The 24,762-nt window shown below is 41.8% G+C and overlaps 1 protein-coding gene across 1 annotated transcript in view; it reads right to left on the reverse strand.

Annotated features, from left to right (window-relative positions):
- The window catches only part of MAD1L1 (mitotic arrest deficient 1 like 1), a 354,589-nt gene that overhangs the window by 228,484 nt on the left and 101,343 nt on the right, over positions 1-24,762 (reverse strand). The window contains exon 11 of the mRNA XM_069870454.1: positions 23,249-23,393. Coding sequence (XP_069726555.1) covers positions 23,249-23,393 — 145 coding nt within the window. The remainder of the gene's footprint in view (positions 1-23,248; positions 23,394-24,762) is intronic.

A 24,762-nucleotide genomic window follows, 5' to 3' on the forward strand; every position in this document is an offset into this window, starting at 1 on the left:
GAAGCATTGGAGCAGTCCTGGGAAGAGAAGGGCAAAATGGGAGGAGAGTCTTCACAGAAGATTTAGAGAAATTCAGATCTTCAACCTGACCACTCCGACAATTCTCTCTGTTCTTGATCAGGCAAGCAGTAGTAAAAAATAGGAGACTTCTTACTTAGAAGTTGAAGTGCTTTGTCCCACAACATGCAATGCTTACTTGAATGGAGTTTTAAAAGGTCATTCCTTGGAGGGCTGTCACCAGATAACCACCCAGTAACATCTATCAATAGCACTGGGACACCTTCACCAACAGCCAGGCTCTATACTGTGTCTGAACTTGTCAGACTTAGAGCAGTGTTGTCTAGGTTATGGAGTGGTCCTACCACAACTCAGACCTGAATGTTCCTGCAGTAACAGATGACAGCAAAAACTTTTGCATAACATAACTACAGGGCACAACCTAGAAGATAATTTCCAAAACTGAGCATGATCTATCAAATAGGGATTTAATTCAGCCTAGCTGCAATGTTTTTTTACACAGAGTAGATTAGGAGCACCGGATTCCTTTTCCAAAGCAGAAACAAAACAACTTTTAGTTAAGAAACGAAGCAGATGGTGCATGTAGATTAAAGAGTAGGTACAGCACAATGCAACAGCACACTGCTGCGCACAAATCCCACAGTAATTACCGCAGCAGCGTTATTTCACTAATGATGCTACGCCTGTGAACAGGGACAAATTAACACAAAGACGCAAATGCTGGTGACTTGCAGCCCAAGGGAAGGTGAATGTGATGGGGAGAGAGAACTTTAAGGGAATCACAACAGATTAGATGCTGCAAGGTACAGGCAAGCAATATCCAGGCCCAACAAAAAAGGAATATGGGAAAGGATGTGTTCCTCATCAGTCCTAGATTTATATGAAAATTGATATTCCCCCTGGAGACTGTACAATGGATCTTTCTCATCCCACTTGTATTTCTGCATCTCTAGTGTTCGTCCACTTTCCTCTAGCTTCTATAAAGGCTGGAGCATCGGAACCACTGTCACTGGGATACATCCTTAGTCAGGTTAAACCAGCATCATCTGGCCCATGGGTTACTTGGCTCCAAGTGTGAACTTCCACAAAGCAAAACCACCTTCAAGATCAAGGCCAGGCTGAATGAGACTTTGAGCAACCTGATCCAGTGGAAGGTTGGAGGGGTTGGAACTGGATGATCTTTAAGGTCTCTTCCAACCCAAGCCATTCTATGAATCTACGATATCAAACTAGATCATCAACATTGAGATTTTACTTCCAAACATCATAAACTACCAGAGCGGGTAGTCTGGGGCCTTATATCTAATGAATACTGACTGCACTGAAGTGTTCGTTTCAGCCACTGAAGAGCAGAGCAGCGTTGTGACATACGGGATCACCTCAGGGGTGCCCAGCACCAGCCACCAAGCAACACAGCTCACATACTGCTCTGCACACACATCCACACGAAGCACAAGTGCAGCCTGGGCTCTGCTTTACACCCTCGGCGATGTCCGTGTGCTCCAGTTTAAGTATGACTAAATTCAAGTCATCGAGCAGAGCGCGGGAACGTGAGCCCAATTTAGGGAAAAGCCAAGAAAAAAACATTTGAGATAAAACCGTGAATCCTCACACAAACCAGTCCCTGATTCAAGTAACATGACACCACCTGCACCGTATCTGAAGAGGTACGGTAGTTCCTATCCCATGCCAACGATTCTAGATTGTTTTCTCTAAGGACAGAGGTGTGGTTTGTAATGTGGTTTACTGGATGTTACTGATGCTGACTATTTCTGAGCTTCAGAATTTGGCAGACGCTAAGAGTTTTCCTGGTCTGGACGAGTGGAGAAGCAATTCAATATTATTTTGTACTTTGGATGATTTTAAGCTAATGAAGGTTCTATTCTTTTTTATAACTCCTCATGCAAATGTTAATTTTTAATAAACTTTGCCCAAGTAGGATTTAAAGCTTATCTCACAAGACATATTTAGAGCAGTGCCATGGTGAAGTAATTCTGGAAAAAAATACGTACAGCTGAAAATAGGATATTTCTGCATGCTTGCTTCAAAGTCTACCAAGAGTTTTCTGCACAGACTGACTCGTCGTTATACTACTCGTTGCACAAGACTGGAATTATTAATTACAGTCAGAACCTGTGCCTCTCAGGCACGCCGCAGATGAACTTCACTGTCACCGCGAGCTCTGCACTTCTCATCAGTGGCGTGGGAAGGCGGGAGGTAGAGGAGAGGAGACAGATTTTGTTTAAAATTTACATGGCTGGAAAGGTTAATCTGATGCTAGCAGGCAGCATGTTGACTGAGCAAGAGGCTTTAGTACCATCAGTCTGTCTTTGATGATGGGGCTGGGAGCTGCTCTGATGAAAAACATGAGGAGGCTGCAACACCTTGTAGGCTGGTACCGGCCACACTGCCAAACAAGCAGGAAAGAGGAGGGCTGGGCTGGGGTCAGACTGAAGAGGATATTAAATAGGAGCTCTTGCTGAGGGACAACTTAGACCTTGTTATGTATCAGTGCTCAAGACCTTATAATTTACTCAAAATAATTAAGCTTAATTACATGAACGGCAGAAAGACTTCTACATATTGTTTTCAAAACCTGTTCAACAGTCTCTTTGAATGAATAACCCCCCAGCCTTGTGTTTCATTCTGTCAGAAGTTAATTATGGGACAGAGGGTTTTAGAATGTACTAAGAGCTATCACATATCCAGGGGTCACTTCTGAGGAAGACAGGAAAACACATTAAAGGGAAAGGTGCTGAGAGCATCTGAGCTTTCTTTGCACCGTTCTCGGACGCAAGGGCAGAACTTATGACCTCTGTTTTCTATCATCAAAGCCATTCAGGAGGCTAATGCACAGAAAACACTATCTTATTGAACCAGACCTCTTTAGTACTTTCATTTGATGATTTTATGTACATATATGTGGGGGGGTGTGTATATATATTAGACTTCAAGTGCCATGCATCACTTCTTCCCCACGATACTATTGTCAGCAATTGCAACCAGTACATAGAGGTTTCCATAAGACAAGATAAAAATGCTGGAGATCTCTCTCAAGTATCACGATTTACCTTGTATTTCAAACCATTCTTAGTACATCTCATTGCGAAATTAATCCTTTGCAGAAAATAATCCTTTTCCGTGCACAGGTCATCTACAGATGGTAGCAGACAGAAAAAAATCATTGCTTCTAAAGTATTGTTGCCTACTGCTCTACACTGCTCTTTTGCTTCCTATATCGAGGGACGCCCAAAAATTAAAACTAAAAATCTAATTTCAGTATTAGGATTTTTGCCGTGCTGCCTGGTTTGCTCTACCTAAGTTTCAGAAATCAAACTAATATAAATTTTTAATTTAAAAAAAAAGCCAATGTACTGACAGAATTTTTTTTCCTCATTATTTGAAACTCTTCCTTTCATCTGTATCTGTAAAATCACCTTCTGCTACCAAAATCCATATACATCACCAAGCATCAGCAAGTCTGAAGGGAAGCATGCAGAATACAGCGCCTGTGACCCACAAATCAGATGTATACCAGCACTAGAGAATTTTAGTTCTCAAAAAAGATTTATTTTCTCCTCCCAGAAGCAAAGCAATTGTTGCACTGCAACTAAATACCTCACAGAGATCCATATATTTACAGGTCCTGGAAAATGTTTATTGCAGAAAGTAGGGAAATATGCATGTAATACCTGAGAAACTGAAAAATAATTTTATTTTTCCCTAGTAAATTGCATTGTCTGAAGAAAAACAACATTCAACCTTCACTATTCATCACCACTAAAAATATGTGGATTCTGAAGCACATGTAACCTATTAAACAATTGCCTGGGTTTGGCTGAAGCGGTCTTGATTGGGTTTCTAATTTTTCTCACTCACTTGAGCATATTTTTGCTTTTTAATTCAAGTAAAATCTCTCTAATATGTTACAGAAAAATGCTGATAAATTGATGAAAAAACAAACTTCACTTCAAAACAAATTTAAAGCACCACTAGATAGGACTGAAATCTGAGCATTTGTATGAGCTTGGACCTCAGGAAGGCAGTAGGAATTAATGCTTATGGACACCAAGTCTGCTGCTGATGTCACATTGTCAGGTTTGAAAACCTTCCACCTTCTCCCACCCACAGCAGGTCAGTGCAGTTGCACATCCTTTTGCATTTCTCCACAGCATCCATCTGCTCCAGGAGTCCTCAGACTATAGCAGGTGGAGAACATGAAAGACACGGGAAGAGAAAAATGCAGGTATATTTAACAGAAGATACCTACTAGGGATGTATCTCCAAAGGCTGAGTTCACTCCTTTTTGAAAAGTAGCCTCTATTAATATTTCTTAGAGTGGTTACTGCAAATAATTTGAAGGCCTTGGTCAAAAGCCAAAGTTTCCCCCTACTCTCTCCTCTTTGCAGCCAGCCAGAAAATTACTTTGATTTGTTTCAAGCACCGTCCATCCCAACCAATCACAGCAGAGCTGAGGTCTTAATTCCTGCTTGGAGAGCACTTCTGCACTGTGTGACCATACAAATCTGGGGGTGATGAGACTCAACTCCAGCCCTGGAGACTACACCTACCCTAAAGGGGCTCTCACTGCTCCCTTCCTAGCATTAGCTCCAAACTGAATTGCAAGTGACAGGGGACAGGACAAGAGGGAATGGCCTCAAGCTCTGCCAGGGGAGGTTTAGACTGGACATTAGGAAAAAATTTTTCACAGAAACGGTCATTGGGCACTGGAACAGGCTGCCCAGGGAGGGGGTTGAGTCACCTTCCCTGGAGGGGTTTAAGGCATGGGTGGACGAGGTGCTGAGGGGCATGGGTTAGCGTTTGATAGGAATGGTTGGACTCGATGATCCGATGGGTCTCTTCCAACCTGGTGATTCTATGATTTAGTAACAAAAGAGTGCACGGTGTGATGTGGCTCCCATACAGCCTCAAAATAGAGAAACTGTTTTGCCCAAATAAAGAGACCATTCGTCAGACAGCAAGAAGGTCTGGATCTCTTTCTACAATACAACACAGGAAAAAAAGTTTTCCTTTCAGCACATATGTAACTCTGAATGCTCAGCGCCTTTTCTGCTTGCAACCGTATCGCATTCCTCCAACGACATTCAGCAACAGGATTCAGTCAGCAGAGAGATAGAAACAATATTGGTTTCCTCCGCTGTTCGGAACCCAAGCACAACATGTTACTCTCTGAATTATTCAGACCTCCGCAGGCCTGGGTAACAAGCCTTTAGCAATATCTAGACACCAGGGAGAACATTTTCCCTGGTGTAGCTCAGCTGATGTTGGCAGAACCCCAACAGGGAGAAATTTAGCCTTAGGCTTATTGCATGGCAGCATTTCATCTGGTCAGCCCCACCAGACTTGCTAAAGAGAGAATTTGGAGTATCAAGTACAAGAAAAAACCTCAAACACCAAAATCCCAGGGCATCTTTCACCTGACATCCCTTTCACAGCATGTTTAGAAAGCTGTGCTACAAAGCCGTAAGCATGCAGGGGATCACTCGTGACTTTTTCAGTGCAGATGACCTTCTCCTCTGCCTGCCCTCAACTAAGTCTCCTAAAGGTATTTCCCTCTCCCTCATCTTTAACGCTCTCACAAAATGTCACATTGATTTTGAAGGCCAAAGAACAGCCATCCGACATCTTAGAGTAGGACCATCATGTTTTCTACTAGGAAAACCACAAAAGACTAAAGTGAAGAAAAAGACTAATGCCAAATAGATGCTTCACAAAGGTCACAGGAAACGCAGGGACCTGGCCCCACTGGCAGCCCACGGTAAAAGCATATCTTGTTCTGCTAAGCCAGTCACTTCTTATTTCACTTGCACACTGGGGAACAAAAGGCTGCAGGACACAAATCTGTCTTTGACTGCCCTTGGTTCTTAACAGCTTAATTAACTTCAGCACCCAGTCCTATCTGGACTGCCTTCAGCAACAGAAAGACATCTTTACCTAGGCTGAGCCACACAGTTGTTGATGACAGATTTGTCTAAAAACATAGACAGGTAGGCTTCTCATTTTCCTCAGGTATTATACTCCCTCTTGAAATGTAATCTGGGATCAATTCTATTTCACCTGTTATGTAGTAGTTTCTAAAAAAGTGTTAAAATGGAAGATATTGAAAAGCTACATGAGAAAATAATCCTCTGAAATAATGTGAAAATGGAATGGGCAACTAATGATGCAACTGGAGCAGAAAACTATCACATCCACTCTCAGCTTGCTTATATGCCAAGCACCTACTCTGCTTCGTCTTTCCAAGAGAAGGCGACGGTAGCTGCTGGTCCCCACCACAAGCTCTGTTCCCATGTTTGTACTCCTAGCAAAACTACTCGTTACTTCTGCAGAAAAGAAGTAGAACAAGGCAGACAAAAAGAATACTTAAATCTATTTATAAAACTGCTTATGTAAAGATACTATAGTGAATGAAGTATTAAATTATGCAGTGTGGGATGTAATAGAGTGAATTATATTCAGTAAGATCACACACTACTGCAAATATGCAAAAAGCAGTGCTGCTTTCAGTTGTCAAGCTACACACACACACACACATATATATTGCTCATCTCATTATTTTCTGCTGTTTCCATGTGTGATAACATGCCCAATGCTGACACTTCTCCTATTCTCCCTGGCAGACCCTACATTAGCATGTAAATAGCTGGCAGATAGGAGGAAATGAAAGCAAGGAAGAGCTCTTTAATTAACTTTAATCCTCTGAAAATCCATACAGCAATCTGTTCTGACAGTTTTCTACACAGGATCTTCTGAGGAGGTCCCTAAGTGCTGCCTGCGGATCACTGCCAGGCTAGAACGAGGAGAAAGAACGAACAAACCAATTTTGGAGACAATATTTAGACGTTTTTCTGCTATTAAATGATGACTGGTGACTGCCATCTGGCATTATAAGAGCTGTCATTAGGCCGACTCTGGATGGGAAACAAAGAGATGCCATAAGCAAGACGATAGCGCACTTCACACCCGTCTGACAGCCAGCCCCTCGTGCCTGGGGTAAGCGTGCCAGAGCTCTCACACTCCCGTATGCGTCTACACACCGAGCATCCTCCTCTAGTTTCCGATGCTATTCATGATCCAGTCATCTATGCCCTCTGGCCCACGTTTTCTCAGCCTGTAGTAAACACAAAATCCTCAAGGTTGAAGAGCAAAGTAATTTCATTGTTAGAAAACGTGATGAAACAGCTCTATAGTAGCTCACAGTCCTTCAAATCCTGAACAGCAAAAAGGCTGGCAGACTATAAAGGAGTAAGCTGAAATCACTCCTCAATGACTTACATTTTCCAAATGTGACAAGTGTTACTCATAACCCTCTATTACAGGAAATCTCAAACACATTTTGGTGGGGGAAAAAATCTAAGGATAAGTGGAAGGAGATGCAGTGCCAGAGTATTTGGCAACATAAGACTGTCAAATAACTCTTACCTAGCAGGTTAGATTTAGCTCTGGATTGGTATCCTGCTGTTTGATGGAAACTGGTACAAAGCTTGCAGAAAGGTCACAGGTACCAGCTGTGCCTTGGAGTGACCACTTTGAGGCCACTTACAGCTCAGAGAGAGATTCACCAGAGAGCTGAACGAAAATTGAGTTCCCTGCGGGGTGAATGGGAGCCGCTTCAGAGCACTGATGCTGGGAGCATCAGCCAGAAATGCAAGGAGTCAGCTCCCAGTCCCCTGGGTTTCTTCAGAGGTGAAGCAGGGAACAGCAGAACTCCTGACACTCAAGTCCAACAGGTCAATCAAGGTTGGCTGTGGCACAAAGCCACTGGCATGGGAAGCCTCGAGAGCAGGGGGGATGCGGGACGGAATGACGTTAGCAGCCTAGATTTCCACAATATCTACAGAGCTGCTTTAACAAACATAAATTAAAGTAATAAAAGATAAATACAAAACCATATCTTGCCAGGTCTGCTGTTCCCAGAGGAGTCAAAGAACGAAGACACAAGAATAAGCAAAAGGTGCCTAGATCAGAGAGGTACCATTAAGCAAAGAAAAACTGTTCCCAAGCGTCAGCCTGTAACTGTCTACAGACTCACTTCCCCAAGCCCATCGAATACTTCTCCCATTCCTGTAATTTCCTGTTCCTCTGTCAGTTGAACCACACTAGGTATAAAAACCACGTGCCGTTAAAATCCCCCCTCCTAATGTTTTTAATGCTGTAGTATTAAAAGCAGATGTTTCACTTTATTCATTGTACCAGATTCCAGTGCTAGAAGGTACAGAAAATACCCAGCATAGCAACTTCAAAACCTTGGTGACTGATAATGCTCAGAAGAATGCATGCTTTTATGACTACATAAGCATGAACTTCAATAAAATGAACTTTAACACAACAGGTTCCAGCTGGAGTAAGAAGGAAATCTCTACTGACACATAAATTACTACAGATGAAGGTGTTGCTTCTAAGATTTACCTTACACAGAATAGTCCTTAAACATACTGATCACTAATCCTCTTTAGACTACGCACCAGCTCCCACAGCTCTGAGGAGTCATGTTCTAATCTGATCTAAATATTCCAGTAGAAAGAAACACCATACAAAGCACTGTTAACAGCTATGAAGAAAAAGGAAAGATAAATTGGAATAAATTCATAGTTAAAAGATGGTATTTTGGCCATCTGGTAATAATACAGGGCACTAATAATACCAGAACTGTGGCCTCTCAGCTAATCTGTCATCTGATTGTTTAGTTTGAAGTAAGTATGCAACCACCAAGAACACAGTTTCTTTAAGAAATCAAATCAAATCCATTTTTAAAAAGGAGATTAAAGGGGAAAAGATCCATGAAGTAATACCCCAGACCAGGTATAACAGGTTTGAAATCTCCATCTGATCACAGAGAACAAGACCTAGCTCTATATATTCCCCACAGGCGCACACTTCAGCTGACCGATTCATCTTTGAGACAGACAAGAGTGACAGTGACTGTGATCCAGCTACACTTCTCTTTGCCTGGGAATATAGTGATTTGTTTACTCATTGCAACAGGATTAAATCTCTTGGGATATTCAGACACTCATACAGGGAGAAGACAATGAACATTTCAGAAATTGCTAGATGCAGTACATGGATTTGCAAGCATATATCAAATCTTTATGAAAAATCTGAAAGAAAATAAACCTAGCAATCGCCATCAATTTTTTTTTTACATAATCAGTTTCATAAAGCTGAAAATAAAGACAAATATCATAACATAGAGTCGTGACGCTTGTATAAAGTGAGAAAAGGTCACGTAAATGTAAAACATAATGGAGAAGTACAAGTAAATAAAAGCCACAGCAATAACATCTATATTGCAAAGGCAGACAAATCTCAACACAATGAAAACTTAACACCCCAAACCAACCCAAGATGGACAGCTGCGTACACAAGGCAATTCTTTGAGTCTATCAGAAGACAGAAGCACAAATGACTGCAGCGGCACTCTGACTCTGACCCAGCAAAGATACAGGCTCTGAAAAGAACTAACACAGGTCCTCTGCTCTATTTCAACCAGAGAACTGTGACAGAGGCAACTAAACGCTTCAAAAAATTAAACTGTGCTAAGGAGAAGATATAATAACAACAATCTCAAAGGTAGATAGTCACCCAAGACCAAACTAACAAAGGCGTTAAAAGAAATAAAATTATTTATTACTAATAATGGCTATTGTATTTGAGATAACTAGACAGCAGACATCCTCCTATCTGTTTTGAAAGGAGATAAGGTTGTTCTGGGAAATCAGAGTCATTGGCAAGGAATTTTCATCTGAACATTAAGAAAATTAGTTGAGAAGGTTCAGAATTGCGAGGCATCTTTTTCAGTCAAGTGTAAAAAGATAAAATAGAGGCAGATAAGCATAAGCTTTTGTTAAAGTAATTGAAACTGAACTAGTTAACAATTCTTTGAGAGAACTCACAGGAGAGCAAACTAGTGAATGCAGAGTTTTGAAAGCCTATATAGGTTACCAAGCATCTCTCAGGTTTAATCATTACGTGAGAGTCAAATACCTGTCGGTAGAAGCTGGCTAATAGAGGCACACACTGTTCTTCTTGCCACGGAGCACAATTAGCGGCAGGCTGTGCTAGGGATTAGAGCCAAAGTTCCCTTCAGTATACTTATTAGTGTAGAAAAACAGAGGCAAATAGAAAGATGCACGCTGACAACGTGAAAGATTAATGTTAGCAGAGTCTAGAGACAAGGGTGAGGCATTCTGGAGCACCAAAAAAAATTAATAATGAGGGAAAAGCAACAGCAGATAAGCAGCCTGAGCACACACACACACGAGTTAATGCAAAGTGGAAGGAAAAAAAAGATTAGATTTTAGACAGCGTGCATGCAAACTGCTACTAAACCAGCATCTCCTTGATATGTGATCTGGACATCCTTTGGAATTGACATTCCTACAGATGGGCCAGCCAGAAACGGCCTGCAGAGAGGAGGGAAGGGACCCAGCCTGTGCCTATAACCCAGGCCACAACCTGCACAAACTAAACCGCATCAGCAACATGGCTCCAGAGGCAAATCAGATCCTCGTACTAATACAGGTTCACAGAAATGATACCAGATGCTTCCAGGATATGACAAGAGTTGGCAGGTGTAGAAAATCAGTGAAATGCTGATGCTAACACAGTGAAGCAGGCAGTGTTGGGGAATACATACACCCGTGCTACAGCAAAGGACTTGCTACCTGCAGGAAGGTCACTGTCACACTGGTTAGGCACAGAAAACTGCAGTCTGCATTGTGGGACTCCGTAAAAAACACATTCTCAGTCAGAGACAAAGATTTAACAGCTCTACTCCTGTTTGACTTGGGCTCAGGTCTGCAGTCGCTTCATCGAAGCTTCTGTTCCCCATCCTCTTTTATGACTGAGATAATGGTGCTTCTCCATCTTATAGAAATGACAGAAGGAAAAATGCAACTCTAAACATCGAGTACTGCTAAAATACGAGTGACAGCATCATTCAGGTTCCAAAAATAGACAGCATTTAACCTTTGTCAGTTGTTAATAGCTCTCATAAGTCTACGAAGCAGTGATACTCAGATATTTATAACACATTGAACTCCAGACCAAGTCCCAAGACAAAAAAGAGAAAGAACAGCCAGCATAACAAGAAGATTCCTTCCCTCTCTTTTCCCCCGCCCCAGTTTCTTATCAATACTTCTTGGGTGAAAAATTCATAAGCAAAAAGAATTCACTGGTCTGGATGAATAACCTTGTAAGTCCCAAAGCTCTCCCATGGGAAAGCAGCAGTCTTGTTACATCTTAACAACGCAGCAAAATGAGAAGACTGCATTTTTCTTAAGTTGTATTTGTATGTGTGAATTCTTTCATTTACATTTAAAGTTATTACCCTTCCTTTTAGCAAATTAAAGTTAAAGACAAATCCAAATTTTTGATACAGATCCTTGGGCATCCACTTATTCGCATGGAGGCCTAACCACGATCCACGTGCAGAACCACAACAGTGGAACATCTTGAAGGTTCTGTCAGCTGAAGAGCATCCAAAACCCAGCAAATTCTCCACAAAGCAAACAGACTGTGACCCCATACCTACCGGGCCAGGGTCAGCAATAAGTCCTTTATCCGCTCTTATTGCTAATTCAACTGGAAATGAATACTTTGGTGTTCTGGCTGCAGATAAGAGATGCAGTTCCTTCACTGGAGCAGTCTGACATTAAACTAAGCCTGTGTAACTGCTGGCCAATGAGGGGCAACAATTCCACATCCCTGCTCCCTCTCCCTGAAGGAAAACTAATCAGACAAAAACTACCTCTGCAGTGAGCAAAGTGAGTGTAAAAACACTGACAAAGAAAACCCCTAACTCACTCTCTCTAGGTGAAATGCAAAAAGTCAAGGGTATTTTTGGTAGGAGACATTCAGGAGTCAATTTTGAGCCCCTTGGAGGGATAAAATCGTTCCTGATGTTAGAGAGTGAATTCTAACAGAGATCGTGGTTCAAGACGCAGAGGATGTGCCAGCAGCTGCTGCAGAAGGCACAGAGCCTCAAAACTCACGAATCCACATCCAGGCAGGGAGGAAAGTGAGGCAGGGAAGTTATGCACACATACATTTAATTACTTTGCCTGCATTTCTGGTTCACTTGTGTTATCTGAAGGAAAACATCAGCTTTAAAACATATGCCTCACATCCTTCTGCTTGCATATGCCTCTAGAGAGTTAAACTACAAACCTAGCTATTATTTACAGCTGCTCAGCATCCTATTTAGGATATTTCCAAGGGATTCAGCACTTTTCTTTTTCTTCTCTTTTATGCAAGTAAAAAGCCAATATTGGAGTGCAAGGAATACAAACACAGCCCCTGGTTAACACCACACATGACAAATTCATGTGTACAGATATTACATAAGAAACATTGGCCAGCATAAAAGGAGGGGGGTGGGTTAAATAGATTTCTTGGGGTTTTTAATCATTTCTTTGGTAGAAAAGATTTCATTTAAAGCCTTTAAAGTGTGACGAACATGCTCCATTACAAACAACTCACTGAGCTCCTCATGAACTGCATCTCTGTGACAGTTACACTACAGGGAGAATGCACAGGGACGAGCACACTCAGACACTCAACACCTCTTGTTGTAGCTCACGCGTTCAGAGAAGAAACTGCCACTACGCTAAGTGATACTTTTCTGCTCAGGAGCAGAGAGGATTATTTAGAGGCATATGAAAGCAGGCAGTGCTCTTACAGAAGGCAATCAGCAGGGCTGTTCTGCACAGACGCGCCTGGCTGGGATGCTGAGGCAGAGCAGGAGGAATGTGTAGCCACTGCTGTTCTCTGTTTTTTAGGGAAGGCAAGTGATGGCTTTGATAAAATTAACAGGTTTTTGGCTTTAAATTGCCAGAGAAAGGGGAAAAGCAAACAGATTAGTTGCTTGACATTTTGCTAGAAGCAAACAGAGCTGAGATTTACTTAAAAGACTGGCAGGGTGAAATGGAGGAAGGAAAGAAACTGCTTCCAGGGAGATACTCCAAGAGCCCCAGTGGCAGAGGCAACTCCTGCCCCAGCCCTTGTGCGGGGACTTTGGTCCCTGCAGGCTGAGACCCCGCAGCCTCGTGCGTAGAATGGGTACGAGGAGAGAAGGATGAGGGTCAGGGTTACAGGAGGTTAAATCAGGGAGTGGGAGAGATGTCACTGGATTAAATATTGCCACTTGCTCATGTTCACTTCACACAAAAGGTCAAAATCTCTTTCATACAGTGGTTTTTATTTTTCAAAAACATCCTAGAGTGGTTCATAAGCAAGTCTTCCCCCAGCACCAAACTCTAACATATGCTATCTTAATAAACATCTTCAAGTTGGAGAGGGATAAAAGGTATTTTGTTTTGATTTCATTATATTTCCTGAAATTGCTTTTTTCTCTCTGCATTTTTTGTCTTGCCATTCAGTCGTGGTGGCCCTCACAGAGGGATCATGCAATAACACTTCTGACAAGGTCAGCTTTCCAATAACTTTGCAAATAGCATTTCCCAATGACAAAACAACCACAGCTTTTCTTCTTTTGTAATTAATATCACAGAAATGTCAACCTGGAATGTTGGTCTCTAAAGGTACTGTGTTATCAAGAGAAAATTATTTTTTTTTAAGCCAGAAAGTGTTTTCTTATCTGTTATACTGGAAATGTTATTTACATAGTAGAACTGCTGTTGTAAGTGCAAATCAAAACTTCTGCAGGTTATGTACATGTCTGAAAAAACAGCAACTGAGGAGAAGAGTTAAATTGCTTAAACTGCTAATTCATTCACTAGATTGTTTTGAGAACTGCAAATTCCTTTTGCACATGCCCCGTAGAAGCACACATCTCTGTGCTGGGTGCACATACTGCAAGATATGCTACTTCACATTCATGCTTATCTTTAATTTAATCATGTGTTTAATGCACTAAAGAATTAGTCTTCCCAGCTACTCCCCCATCCATGTAAGCAGTAACAACCAGCTGCTGGTCATGGATCTACCTGTGTGTCTCCCATGAGAGGCAGAGAAGAAAGGGTGCATGAGCAGGGACTCCTCCAACTGCTTCTTCCAATCAGAATTCATTAAGTGAAACTAGACCAATTCTTCAAATTTGCTATAATTTCTATTAAAGAATGTCATTGCCTTGATCTGAAATACTAACTAGCAAATGTGTTTATAAAACACAATAAATCAGGGGTCAAAGATCATTTCCACAATACTTTGAAAAAACTCATTTGACTTCTAATACATTCATCAACTTAAGTAATGTTTGACCTGAGATGTTGTGAACATGCATTGAACAAAACAGTGCCTGATATGGAGCCAGAAGCAACCCCAAACTCCTTAATGACAGTCCTTCGGTTTATAGAGATTTTGGGTCTTCATTTGAAAGGATGTTCTGAGTGACTGGTGTCTGAGTGGTGCAGCTGCTCTTACCAGAGGCTTGCATCACATGCTGAAATAAGCTACTATGCAATTACTTAATTACCTCTCTCACCTATCCTTTAAAAATTCCACTGCAATTCAACTTGAAGCAAACCCAGTTAATCCAGTTTTATGGTTAAGAATTAAATCAGAGAGTAGTCAGAGATTCAAAGCTGCAGTTCTTGTGGTGATACCAGCACTCTTAGAGGCACAGATATTAACGCCTTCAAACCGTAAGTATTTGAGGAACAAAGAAATAGAAAAAAACCTTTTTGTACAGCTTATCCTCACTATTATTTTAAAGCCTGCTGCTGAGAAATCCTAAGCCCTTTCCCTTGCCCTTGGATGCCGCCCAAGCCCATGCCTACCTACCTCACTTGGCCACCCCTTGCTGTTCACCTTCCCTCACTTGCAGGACACAGGAGTGAGGCTTGTTTTGCCCGACTTCCCTTAACAGTAACTCCTTCATTCCACCCATCCATCTTCCCACATGCTTCTCTGCCACAGCTGCTCACCCATCCTTCATAATTCAGGGCTGAGGAGCTACGGAATAAATGTTACAGCACACGCATCAAGGGAACTATAACTTTGAATTACCTGACCTGGGTGAGTTTAAATTCTCAGCCATAACATTGGATTAACCTAATTTCTTTTTATTGAATATTTTACCTTTAGAAGTCCTACAGCCCTTTCTCTCAGAGAAATACGAGAATTGAAGGTCAAACACATTCTTTTATGGGGATATTTCTAATTTTCATAATCTAACCTCTTTGCATTGAGCATTAATATCAAGTGGTGGTAGGACATAGCAGAATTCATGCAGTATCCTGGGAAAAAAAGATGGCATTTCTATAGCCCTTCAAAAATACCTTGTAAAACCACACATAAATTTAACTTTGCTGCACAGTTTGAATTGGCGTAAGATTCTTTAAAACTCTCTAAACACCTTGCTGAAACAGAAATTATGTCAGACAACATCAACAAGAATACAGAGACCATCCTTGTGCCTCCGCCCAAAAGCACCAGATATAAAGACAGCAATGAAGCTACATAAAAAGGCAACAGAAAAATTACACAGAATTGATTCCCAAAAAATTGCTCGGCTAATTTTCATGAGCTCTTTCATGCTTTTAAAAGGGAAAGGGAAGCAAGACCCAGAAGCCAATTCATCTTCTGCCCCCAGGCTGGTCATTTGAAGCTAATGCTCATCATTTCCATGTGGAAAGCCCTCAGGTGCCCAAGCTCTGCTCTAACAAAGTGTATCACCTCCATGCCTCCTTGGGACAAATTCCTGTCTGTACCCATACAGGTACACAAAACGGTAAAAATATCCAAAGTCAGTGAAAAGGCAAATTTATCCACCAGCTATGAAGAACTAGGGCAACACCAGATCAAGAGCAAAAGATCTCGCTAGAGAGGATGCAACAGAAAGCAGCAAGGTACGGGCAGATCACTCTCCCAAAGGTCTGCAGCCCACAGCCAGCAAATAAATGGGTCATCTCAGATCCAGACATTCCCTGCCACAGATTTGGCCCAACAAGTCAGAAACCAAGGGAGCTCTTAGGCTTTGAAAGGTCATTTTGGAGCAGGATAAAGAAGTGAGAACTCAGCAACTCCACTAATTCATCCACCGAGTAAAACAAATTGAGTGGTAAACCCATGACCAAATCAGGCAAAGCAAGGAAGCTTCTGTCACACAAAGGACACCAAGCAAAGGACAAGCATGCCCTTGTCTGGGAGCTCATGCCAGAAACACCCCTTGCTCCTCTCCTTCCAAAATCTGCAAATCTCCCTTGAGAAACAGTAATATTTACTGCTTTAGCTTAAAGCTACTGCCTCCTTCTACTTGCTTTTGCTGCTACAGGCAGCCCCTTCCCCAGACACATCGATTTTGCCTCTCCTTATTCATTCTTTATAGGGAGATTCTGCAATTGTATTAGCAAATGTTATCAGCAGGCCTCATGGAAGAGCCTGTTTCAAAGGAAAATGGCTTGTGCTCACTTTATTCTGGAAGACAATTTCCATTTGCTTAATATAATCATGATATTTTACTAAAGTAATTATAATCTTAGCTATCAGTAACAATTAAACCCTTAGACTGAGGTCGCCTATTAAAGGTCTCAAAATAAATAACACATTCCAAACACAATATTTTAAAATGTCAAGCATACAAATAAGATCTTGTAATTAATATCACGAAGCATCAAGTATAAATCAGTGCTAAGTTAGTCTGGCATTGAACAAATCTCTGCTGTTTGAGTATTATTGTGGGATTCTGATCAGCACAAGGCAGCGCAGGCACTGCAGATGAAACCATTTCATTACATGTTATGACTGGTTCACCAGAAAGCCAGGGTGAAGCCTCCAAAACTGCTGTGTTTCTATAGCTGCAGAGCTGAGTGACTTGTGTAACGCAGTCAAAACTGTGGTGCGGCTCATAAAATTTATATTTGTTCTTTTGTACTTTCTGTAGCAACTTCCATGAAAACTAGCATCAGACCACTCCGTTACAAGCAAACAGAAGCAGACAAATTAGGAGGTGCAGGCAAAGGAGAAAAATCACTCTCAAGCTCCAAGAGTCTACAAATACTTGAAATCAGGTCAATAGACCCTAGAAAACTGTTGCATATGGGAGGGGGAAGCATGGTTTAAAGGTCCTTACAATGCAGACTGCAAGATGATTAGGAAAGGTGAAGTGGACCAGTGACAGACATCTTTTAAAAAAAACAATCAGACAGGAGGAGTGTTGTCAGAATAAATATTTGCAGGATCTCCTTGTGGAGCATCCATTGAGGGCAGAGAGGGGCACAGCAAATTACCTCCAGCACTGCTACGCTTGGGAGGCAGCTGCCCAAGCTCCAGAAGGCGATTAGGAGGATCAGGACCAAAACCTGACACTGAGTAATGCAAGAAGTTACTCAAACAAAATCACAACAGATTTGGGTTTTTTTAAAAAACCTTAGTGTTAAAGGAACCCTTCCAGAACTCTTTCCCTGAAGCATCTCCACCTCACCAAGCTATGAGAAACCAACAGAAGCAACCACAAAAAAAATGATATTTCCTCAACTCTAACAGAAAATGTCTACAGCAGCAGTCCTAACCCCCCCAAATAAAACCTTCTCCCCACAAAACTTAGCACGCTTTCTCTGGTAACCCAGACAACTCCTGTGCAAACCACAAACACAAAGCCCAACCACCACCCTGTGTCAGACTGAGCACAGGATCAACAGAACATCAGCTAACAGGGGGAAGAGGAGAGATTTCCCATAAAAGCATCTACCTCATCTCTGACTTGTTAGTTCTCGTCCTTCGAAAAAGTTGTCATCCCTGAAGGTATGTGAAAGATGTGTGGATGTTAGGGACATGGTTCAGTGGTGGACTGGGCAGTGTTAGGTTAAGGGTTGGACTCAATGATCTTAAAGGTCTTTTTCCAAGCTAAACAATTCTGTGATTCTATACAAGAGGAGGCTGGGATTTAAAATTCACGATGTTGCTGGATACCACAAATTACAATTCAGCAGAGACCTGTTCAAACCCCCTGCACTCCACAGGCAGCAATTACCTCTTTCTCCCTGTCCCCCAGCAGCTAACGATCTTCTCTCTTCCCTGGCTATCATCCCCCTCTGCCCATATCTACCAATCACCATTTTTTTCTAAAATTATTTAACTGATTAATATAATCAAGTTGAAATTCCAGGGAACTGTGCTCAATCTAAAAGGTTGTTGAGTCTCTTCCAAACACACAGTGCATTGTCTCACCTCTCCTCAAGCATGCAGGATGATCCACTAAGTACTGCCCCACCCAATCGAACTCGCCTTGCTCAATCTCAGAAAAGGTAGCGGTGGAATCACTTTGAAATGTATTTATTTGCAGGTATAAAAAGATAAACTCCATGGGTTTATAAAAATCTGCTAAGGGGAGACACAGTGAGCAGAGGAAAAGGACTGGCAAGGGTCAGGCTGGCAGCAGTTAACCATTGGGCATGGAAAGGCAGCATGACTGGTGATGCATGAGTAATGGCGCTGCTTAAATGATGTACAAGGAGTCATGAAGTGACTGAAGGAAGGAATAAGGATTGTATCACAACAGCCAGGGAAAAGCATTTAATACCACTCATCGCACAGAGGAGCAGCTGAGTTCCTCCCCAAATCTGTCTGTGCTACCTAGATGCTGAACACAGGGTATCATACCCAAAAGAAGGTCTATTGCAAGGCATCTGTTTACTAGAGTGGCTGCTTTTATTGCTACTGAGTACAATATTGAGTGCAATATTTAAAGCATTTTTCAAATATCCCAGGAAAAGGGTTAACTAGCCTTCTTTGCTAAACCCCAAGAACTTTAAGAGCCTTCCTTGTGTTTTAAAATCATCTGCCTCCTAAGGAAAACCATAATGCAGGACCCAATATGACAGAGAAACCGTCAGTATTATTTTAAATCTTTACTGATTACAAAACAAAGCAGATGGCAAATCAAGTCATGAACTCTGCATCTGCCATGCTTAATGAACAGTTTAATTACCTAGTCCCATCTCTGCCATCCTTGGCTCTGGAAGTCACATACTTTGCACTGACTCTTGCAAAGATATCTCCAGGAACATGTGGTATGAAGCGTCAGCTGGAGTTGGTCAATCAATACTTGTTTAATCGTCAACTTTTATGGTGATGGCCTGAATTCTGTCTCAATAGAAACAGATTTCCTATCAGATCACATGATCTGGTTGAGAGCTTAGAGAACAAAACAGAATTTTTCAGGCTGGGGTAGCGGAGTACCCAAAGGCAGAGAAATGCACAGACGGGAAATAAACAGAGCAAAACAACATCCAGTACAGTCAGATTAATTCATTTGCTGCGTTGTGCCATATAGGAGAGCGAGGGATGCAATTAGGATGGTGTACATTCACAAAGGCTACAATTTGAGAAGGAAATTGGACTCATTTGCAATAAATAACAAGAAGTAACTGAAATTGGGCTACATATTTTGAGGTTTTGTGTACGCAAACAGGCGAGAGCTTCCCGTGAAGGATCACACACTAGCTACAAGCAAGCAGGGCATTGGATCTCTGGTCAAATCCACTGCGGTTGCTACAGCCGGTTCCTACGCGCTCTGCAGCTTCCTGCAGTTATGTCCACCAGCTCCGTGCCCAAAGAAATAACTGTTTTAGGGCATCGTGAACTGCGTGCATGCAGGAAAGAGGCTGGCAGGTTCAAACTATAATAGCAGCTCAATAATGAATATAGATAAGGGCTGATCACAACCAGGTAAAATCACATGAGGAGAGGTCGAGGCGAAAACCCTGTGAAGACCCATGCAAGCCAAGTTGTGGCCCTCCATATCAGAAGGCTTTGGGAACCCTTCAGAGTGCCTTTATAGTTTTTCTCCAACCTCGCTTCTCCTGCACAAGGTCCATTTGTGCCTCCTGAAAGCTGCCCACTGGAAACAAATAGACCAGAGCTTTGTTTCCATTCCATACTGACTGAACCAGCTGTTTACATTCCAGTAAGGATTTTTGGAAGGGATTTTTCATTCTGGGAGACCTACCTGTTGGTAGGTTTCCCAACAGTATTTCCCGAGATATTAAAATTTCAGCCCTTTAGTAGCAGAATTGACCACTTTTAATAAGCCGACTTCATAGACAGAGACCAGGAGTTGTCTGCACAGCTTTCAGAAAAGAGAAACACTCACAAGCTTAAGGACAACACGAAAGTCAAATACAGAACTGTGTAGGTAAACGTGGCATTCAAAGCCATTACAGCAGCAAATCAAACAGGAAAAAGGGCATCGATGGACTAGGTCTTTCCCCAGCATTTCAGGTATCTCCCACTGCTGCTGGATTAGAACTGCCTTGGGTAATAAAGCAAAGAGTAAAGATTCCCCTAAAACACCAAGCAAAGCCAAAGCAAAAAGACAGCACAAGGCTGCAAATCCAGCCAAGTGGATTTCTAACAAAGTAAGTGAATACTTCCCTTCAAACACCAATTTCTTTTCCATCACCTTAAGTGAATACAGACACAGTACAGGAGATAATTTCAAGGAATCAATGTCTGAAAAACTCTAGAGTGTCCAAATCTCATTTTGTATTTCACTGCAAATATGTAGATCAGAAAACTTAAGTACTGTCTTGATTTACAAGGACATATGGGAGAAAATGAGCAACTAACATTTTCTGAACAGCAGTTTGTCAACAGGAATAACTAGGACATAACTCTTACACCAACCCACTCACTGTCCAAGGTGGAATCCATTGGGCTGGGCCACTGCACTAGGATGTCAAAGACTAAGAGCACTGTTCTTCAAGCCTGCCAGGGAAGAGAGAGTTGTAGCGACTCACCAAACGCCCTAAGCTGACAATTGTGCCAATTCCAAACAGCAAACCAACCAGAAAGGCCCAAATAAGGTCACAGAAGCCCAAAAGAATAAATGAGGCAAGGAAGCAAGTAATGGAGGGACAAGTTGAATGCACTGAAATGGAAATACGAGAGTAACCAAGAAAGTCAGAGACTGTAGACAACGAACAAGACTGAAGAAGTGAGAAATAGGCAAACTGTGAAAGCTGGAAGGTATTGCTTGAATCTTGAGGAAAAAATACAATAGCCATAAAAGTAAGCTGAGAAGGAATCAGATTGGCACACGCCAAGTACCTCCTGAAGAGAGCATCTTTACTACTAAAATATTAGGTAATGCTGTTATCCAGTTAAGAATGGCTTATCATTTTCCACTGCTCTTTTAAAACGTATTCAAGACCTGAGACTTCCAGGTTACAATTTGAGCCCAAAGAAAAGATAGCAGTGACTGCATCAAACTTGCACTGCACGCCTTTCAGTCCTTATTTGCCTAGCATACAAGAACAGCTTCACTGCCCTCCTAGAGGGGCATATATACACAAATGCAAAAATCACACTATCAAAAGCAATAGCAATTCAATCATATATATATAATAGTCTCACCCAAATTAGATTTTCACAGTCCTATTTAACAAGACAAAGATTCAATAGAGAGAGCTCCTCTTTTCCATTCTCAAATTACATAGAAGCACACTGTCCTGCTGACACCACTAATTATATGATTAAATACCATTCTAGGTGATATGCTTTCAATGTAAAATAATTATTTTTAACAGGCAATATATTTGCTCAATCTCATTTTAAATCACAATATCATACTTTTTTAATTGAATTAAGTCCTCCTCCTGTTTTTGCATGAGAAGAGCAACCAGCAGGAGAAACAGAGTCAAGGATATATTGCCCGAGTGCTATAATGCACGTACTGCTTCATAAAGAGCTCCTAGCATTCTCTGGATGGAATAAGAATTTTCAGAGAACAGTAAAGTCTTTATTCCTTTAAAACGGGTCAGTTGAAGAATCATATAGCACAATGAAAACTTCTACTGTCAAAACACAAGTTTATTTGCCATGGTCAGATGAAGGACATTTCCAAGCTTCCTTCAGAGCTGAGCAGTCCTGCAGAACGCTGGACAGCTGAGAAGGTTGTGAAGGATGGATTTTTATGAGGTTCAGCATCCACCTGTGTCATATCCAGCCATGCCAGTACCAAACTAGAACAGTATGGAGGGCTGGCTGCTTCTGGGGCTACAAGAAAGGCTGAAAAGAGATGTCATTTCTGTTTCCATGGAGAGAGTTTGGTCCATCTACCCTGACTGTAGTGTCTGCCTCAGTGTAAAGCCAAAAGAACCGATGTCATTTTTTGCTTCTCACTTATGTGACTCTGCGGCATCAAATTCTGCAGCCAGGTCTGATAGAATATCCTCTTGTGAAACAGTTGCTTTGTGTTTCAAGAAGCCCTGCTAACTGCACCATATATCACAGACTCTTCGGCTTAACAATGACACAGAATTACACAGAATTGGATGCAGCACAATTAAAACCGATCAAAATGCTTTAGTTAACACTGAAAATTAAAGCCTGAAGCACAAGTAACAGAACAGCTCCCTTCCCTCCTTCTCAGGCACTTCCATACCAGCATCTTTCTTCCCTGTAAACAGGGATGTGCCTGGCTTCGTTTCACTCATTTCAACTATTTGAGTCTGACCTTATGCACACACCTAAGCTTACTTACGTGAGCTGCTTCACAACATCAGGGAGATTGCTCAGATGAGTGAAGTTTTGCGAGGAGTGTTCTTGGAAAGTGAAGTACCTATCATTCTGACTATACAGAATTATTATTCCCTTTGGGTAAAGAGCACTCTCAGAATTTAATATAAAGTTTTCAATGCTCTACAGACTTCAAAATTATTGTATAGAATTTCATCACGAGAGCACAGCTGATATAGAATAATACAGACTTCTTTGATATATCCTATAGAAAGAATCTTAAAACGTATTTTCAATTTACTGGTCTAGTGACTACCATTACATTCGAACAGACTTTCAGTGTAAGAGGAAGGCGAATCTCTTACTCTCTGTAAATTGTTTTTCCACAGGAACAGTTGACAAGGTGCTGTCGTTTCGTTCTCTTTAGGAAAGAAGGCGATGCAGCCAAAGCCATTATAAATTCCCTTCAGTGGCTCAAAATACCCTAGCGAAAACGTGATTCAATTCTCTGCCCTCATACAAATGCCAAACCTGAGATGAAGTCGCGTATCACCAACACAGCTTGAGCCCAGATGAGTAGAACAAAAAGGGCAAAGCCTTGGGATGCACTAGTACTTTTATTCAATGCAGCCCTCAAGACAAGTTTCATGTCTCTTACAGCACAGCAATTTTGCCACAGCAACGTTGTAGTACAAGTTATGGAGGTGAACAGAGACGAAATGGCAAGGACTGCATGGGAGGAAAGAAGTCAGGACATGGACTTTTCAGATTTTATCTAGGAACTCACCTTAGTGAGTAGCAGCACACGTTTCTGCAGCCGTCTGACCAGTGCTTCGTGCTGCTCACGCTTCTTCTTCTCATCCAACAGCTGGCTCTGAATCCGTAGTATTTCTTCTTGAAGCTGCTGCCGGGCCTTCTCCAATATTCGGGCACTAAAAAAGATAATACAGATCTGTGAAATCTTGACCACTGCCCATTAGTCAAATCAGAAGAATCTGAGAGGAGAAGCATCACCATGATACCAGGACACCAGGGCTGGTGCCACTTCATCTTATGGCTGCACCACTGGAAACCAGGGAGCTGCAGTCTCATTATCAGGAACAGATATGAGAGAAGAACCACCCCAGTGACAGCCTTCTTGTTCAGCACAAGACAATTACTGGTACCTCACGTATACAAAGCATTTAAATAATTACTTAGCTGTTCCAAAATCAACCAGTTTGCTTTTGAGAGGATGTCTTGTTTTCAACAAATGACGCAGGGTCTCAGGTTCTACTGTATCTTTCAATCCTTTTGTAACAAAGTGGAAGTAAAACTGAGGTTTAATATGATATACTTTGACAGACAGATAACACTCAGCAAGTAATTATAGCCACCACCTGCACATTGCTCTTGCCAGCAACCGATATTGAAAGAGAAATGTCTTCTGAGGCCAGGTGATTAGCACTTCTTTTGCAATGCAGACACGACTCTCAATTAAGCCAGAATAACTTGGTCCCTCTTCTTCTCAGCTCTGCAGCATGACGTGGGGATGCACAATTATCCATATATTCCTGGCAACGTTCTTCCCGCACGCCCTCCAGGCACTCAGTCTGCTGCTGGGACACTAACGGGCAGCTGTTCCCACGCGCTCATCAAGCAGCTCATCACTGATCAAGTGCGTTGGCAAAGTACTTGATCAATACCAAAATAAGAGTGAAATAATTCTCGTGATTGTTAAGAGTCGGCTCATAATTTAAGTCTGACAAGTATCCAAGACTAACTTCAAGTATTTAAAGAGTGAGCAAGACATGAAAAAGATACTACACACAAGTCAAAAACCCTCAAGCAAGCTAGAAAGATCAGAATCAACATCTTTTGCTTCCTCAGAAGCAGATGCCAAAACCAACACTGGACAATTTATGTGCGCTTCACAGGGGTATTTTATCATTACAATTAAAATGAAATAAATAAAAATGTTTTAAACTAAAGCAGCACTATTGATAAGGTTCTGTTTAGGGAGATACGGAAGGGAACACTGCCTTAAACAACACTCATGAAGTGCATCTTGCACTGGCAGGTCACCAGCTTGCACTTCTGGGTAAGCTGATGTACAAATTCACTGCAGTGCCCAAGCAGCCATCTCCCTACCTCAAAATCCTTCTCTCCTTGAAGAAAAATACGCGTTATAGACCACTGGATGACTCAGAAGCCTGTTTAAAGCTCCATTTCAGTTTGGAACCATTCGCAGACCAATTTAATAATCAGGGACTGTGAAATAGTTTCTTCATTGTTGTAGTGAGGTGGGAAAGTTCATCAAGA

Source organism: Phaenicophaeus curvirostris, chromosome 16 (assembly GCF_032191515.1).
Source record: "Phaenicophaeus curvirostris isolate KB17595 chromosome 16, BPBGC_Pcur_1.0, whole genome shotgun sequence".
NCBI classification, from domain to species: Eukaryota; Metazoa; Chordata; class Aves; order Cuculiformes; family Cuculidae; genus Phaenicophaeus; species Phaenicophaeus curvirostris.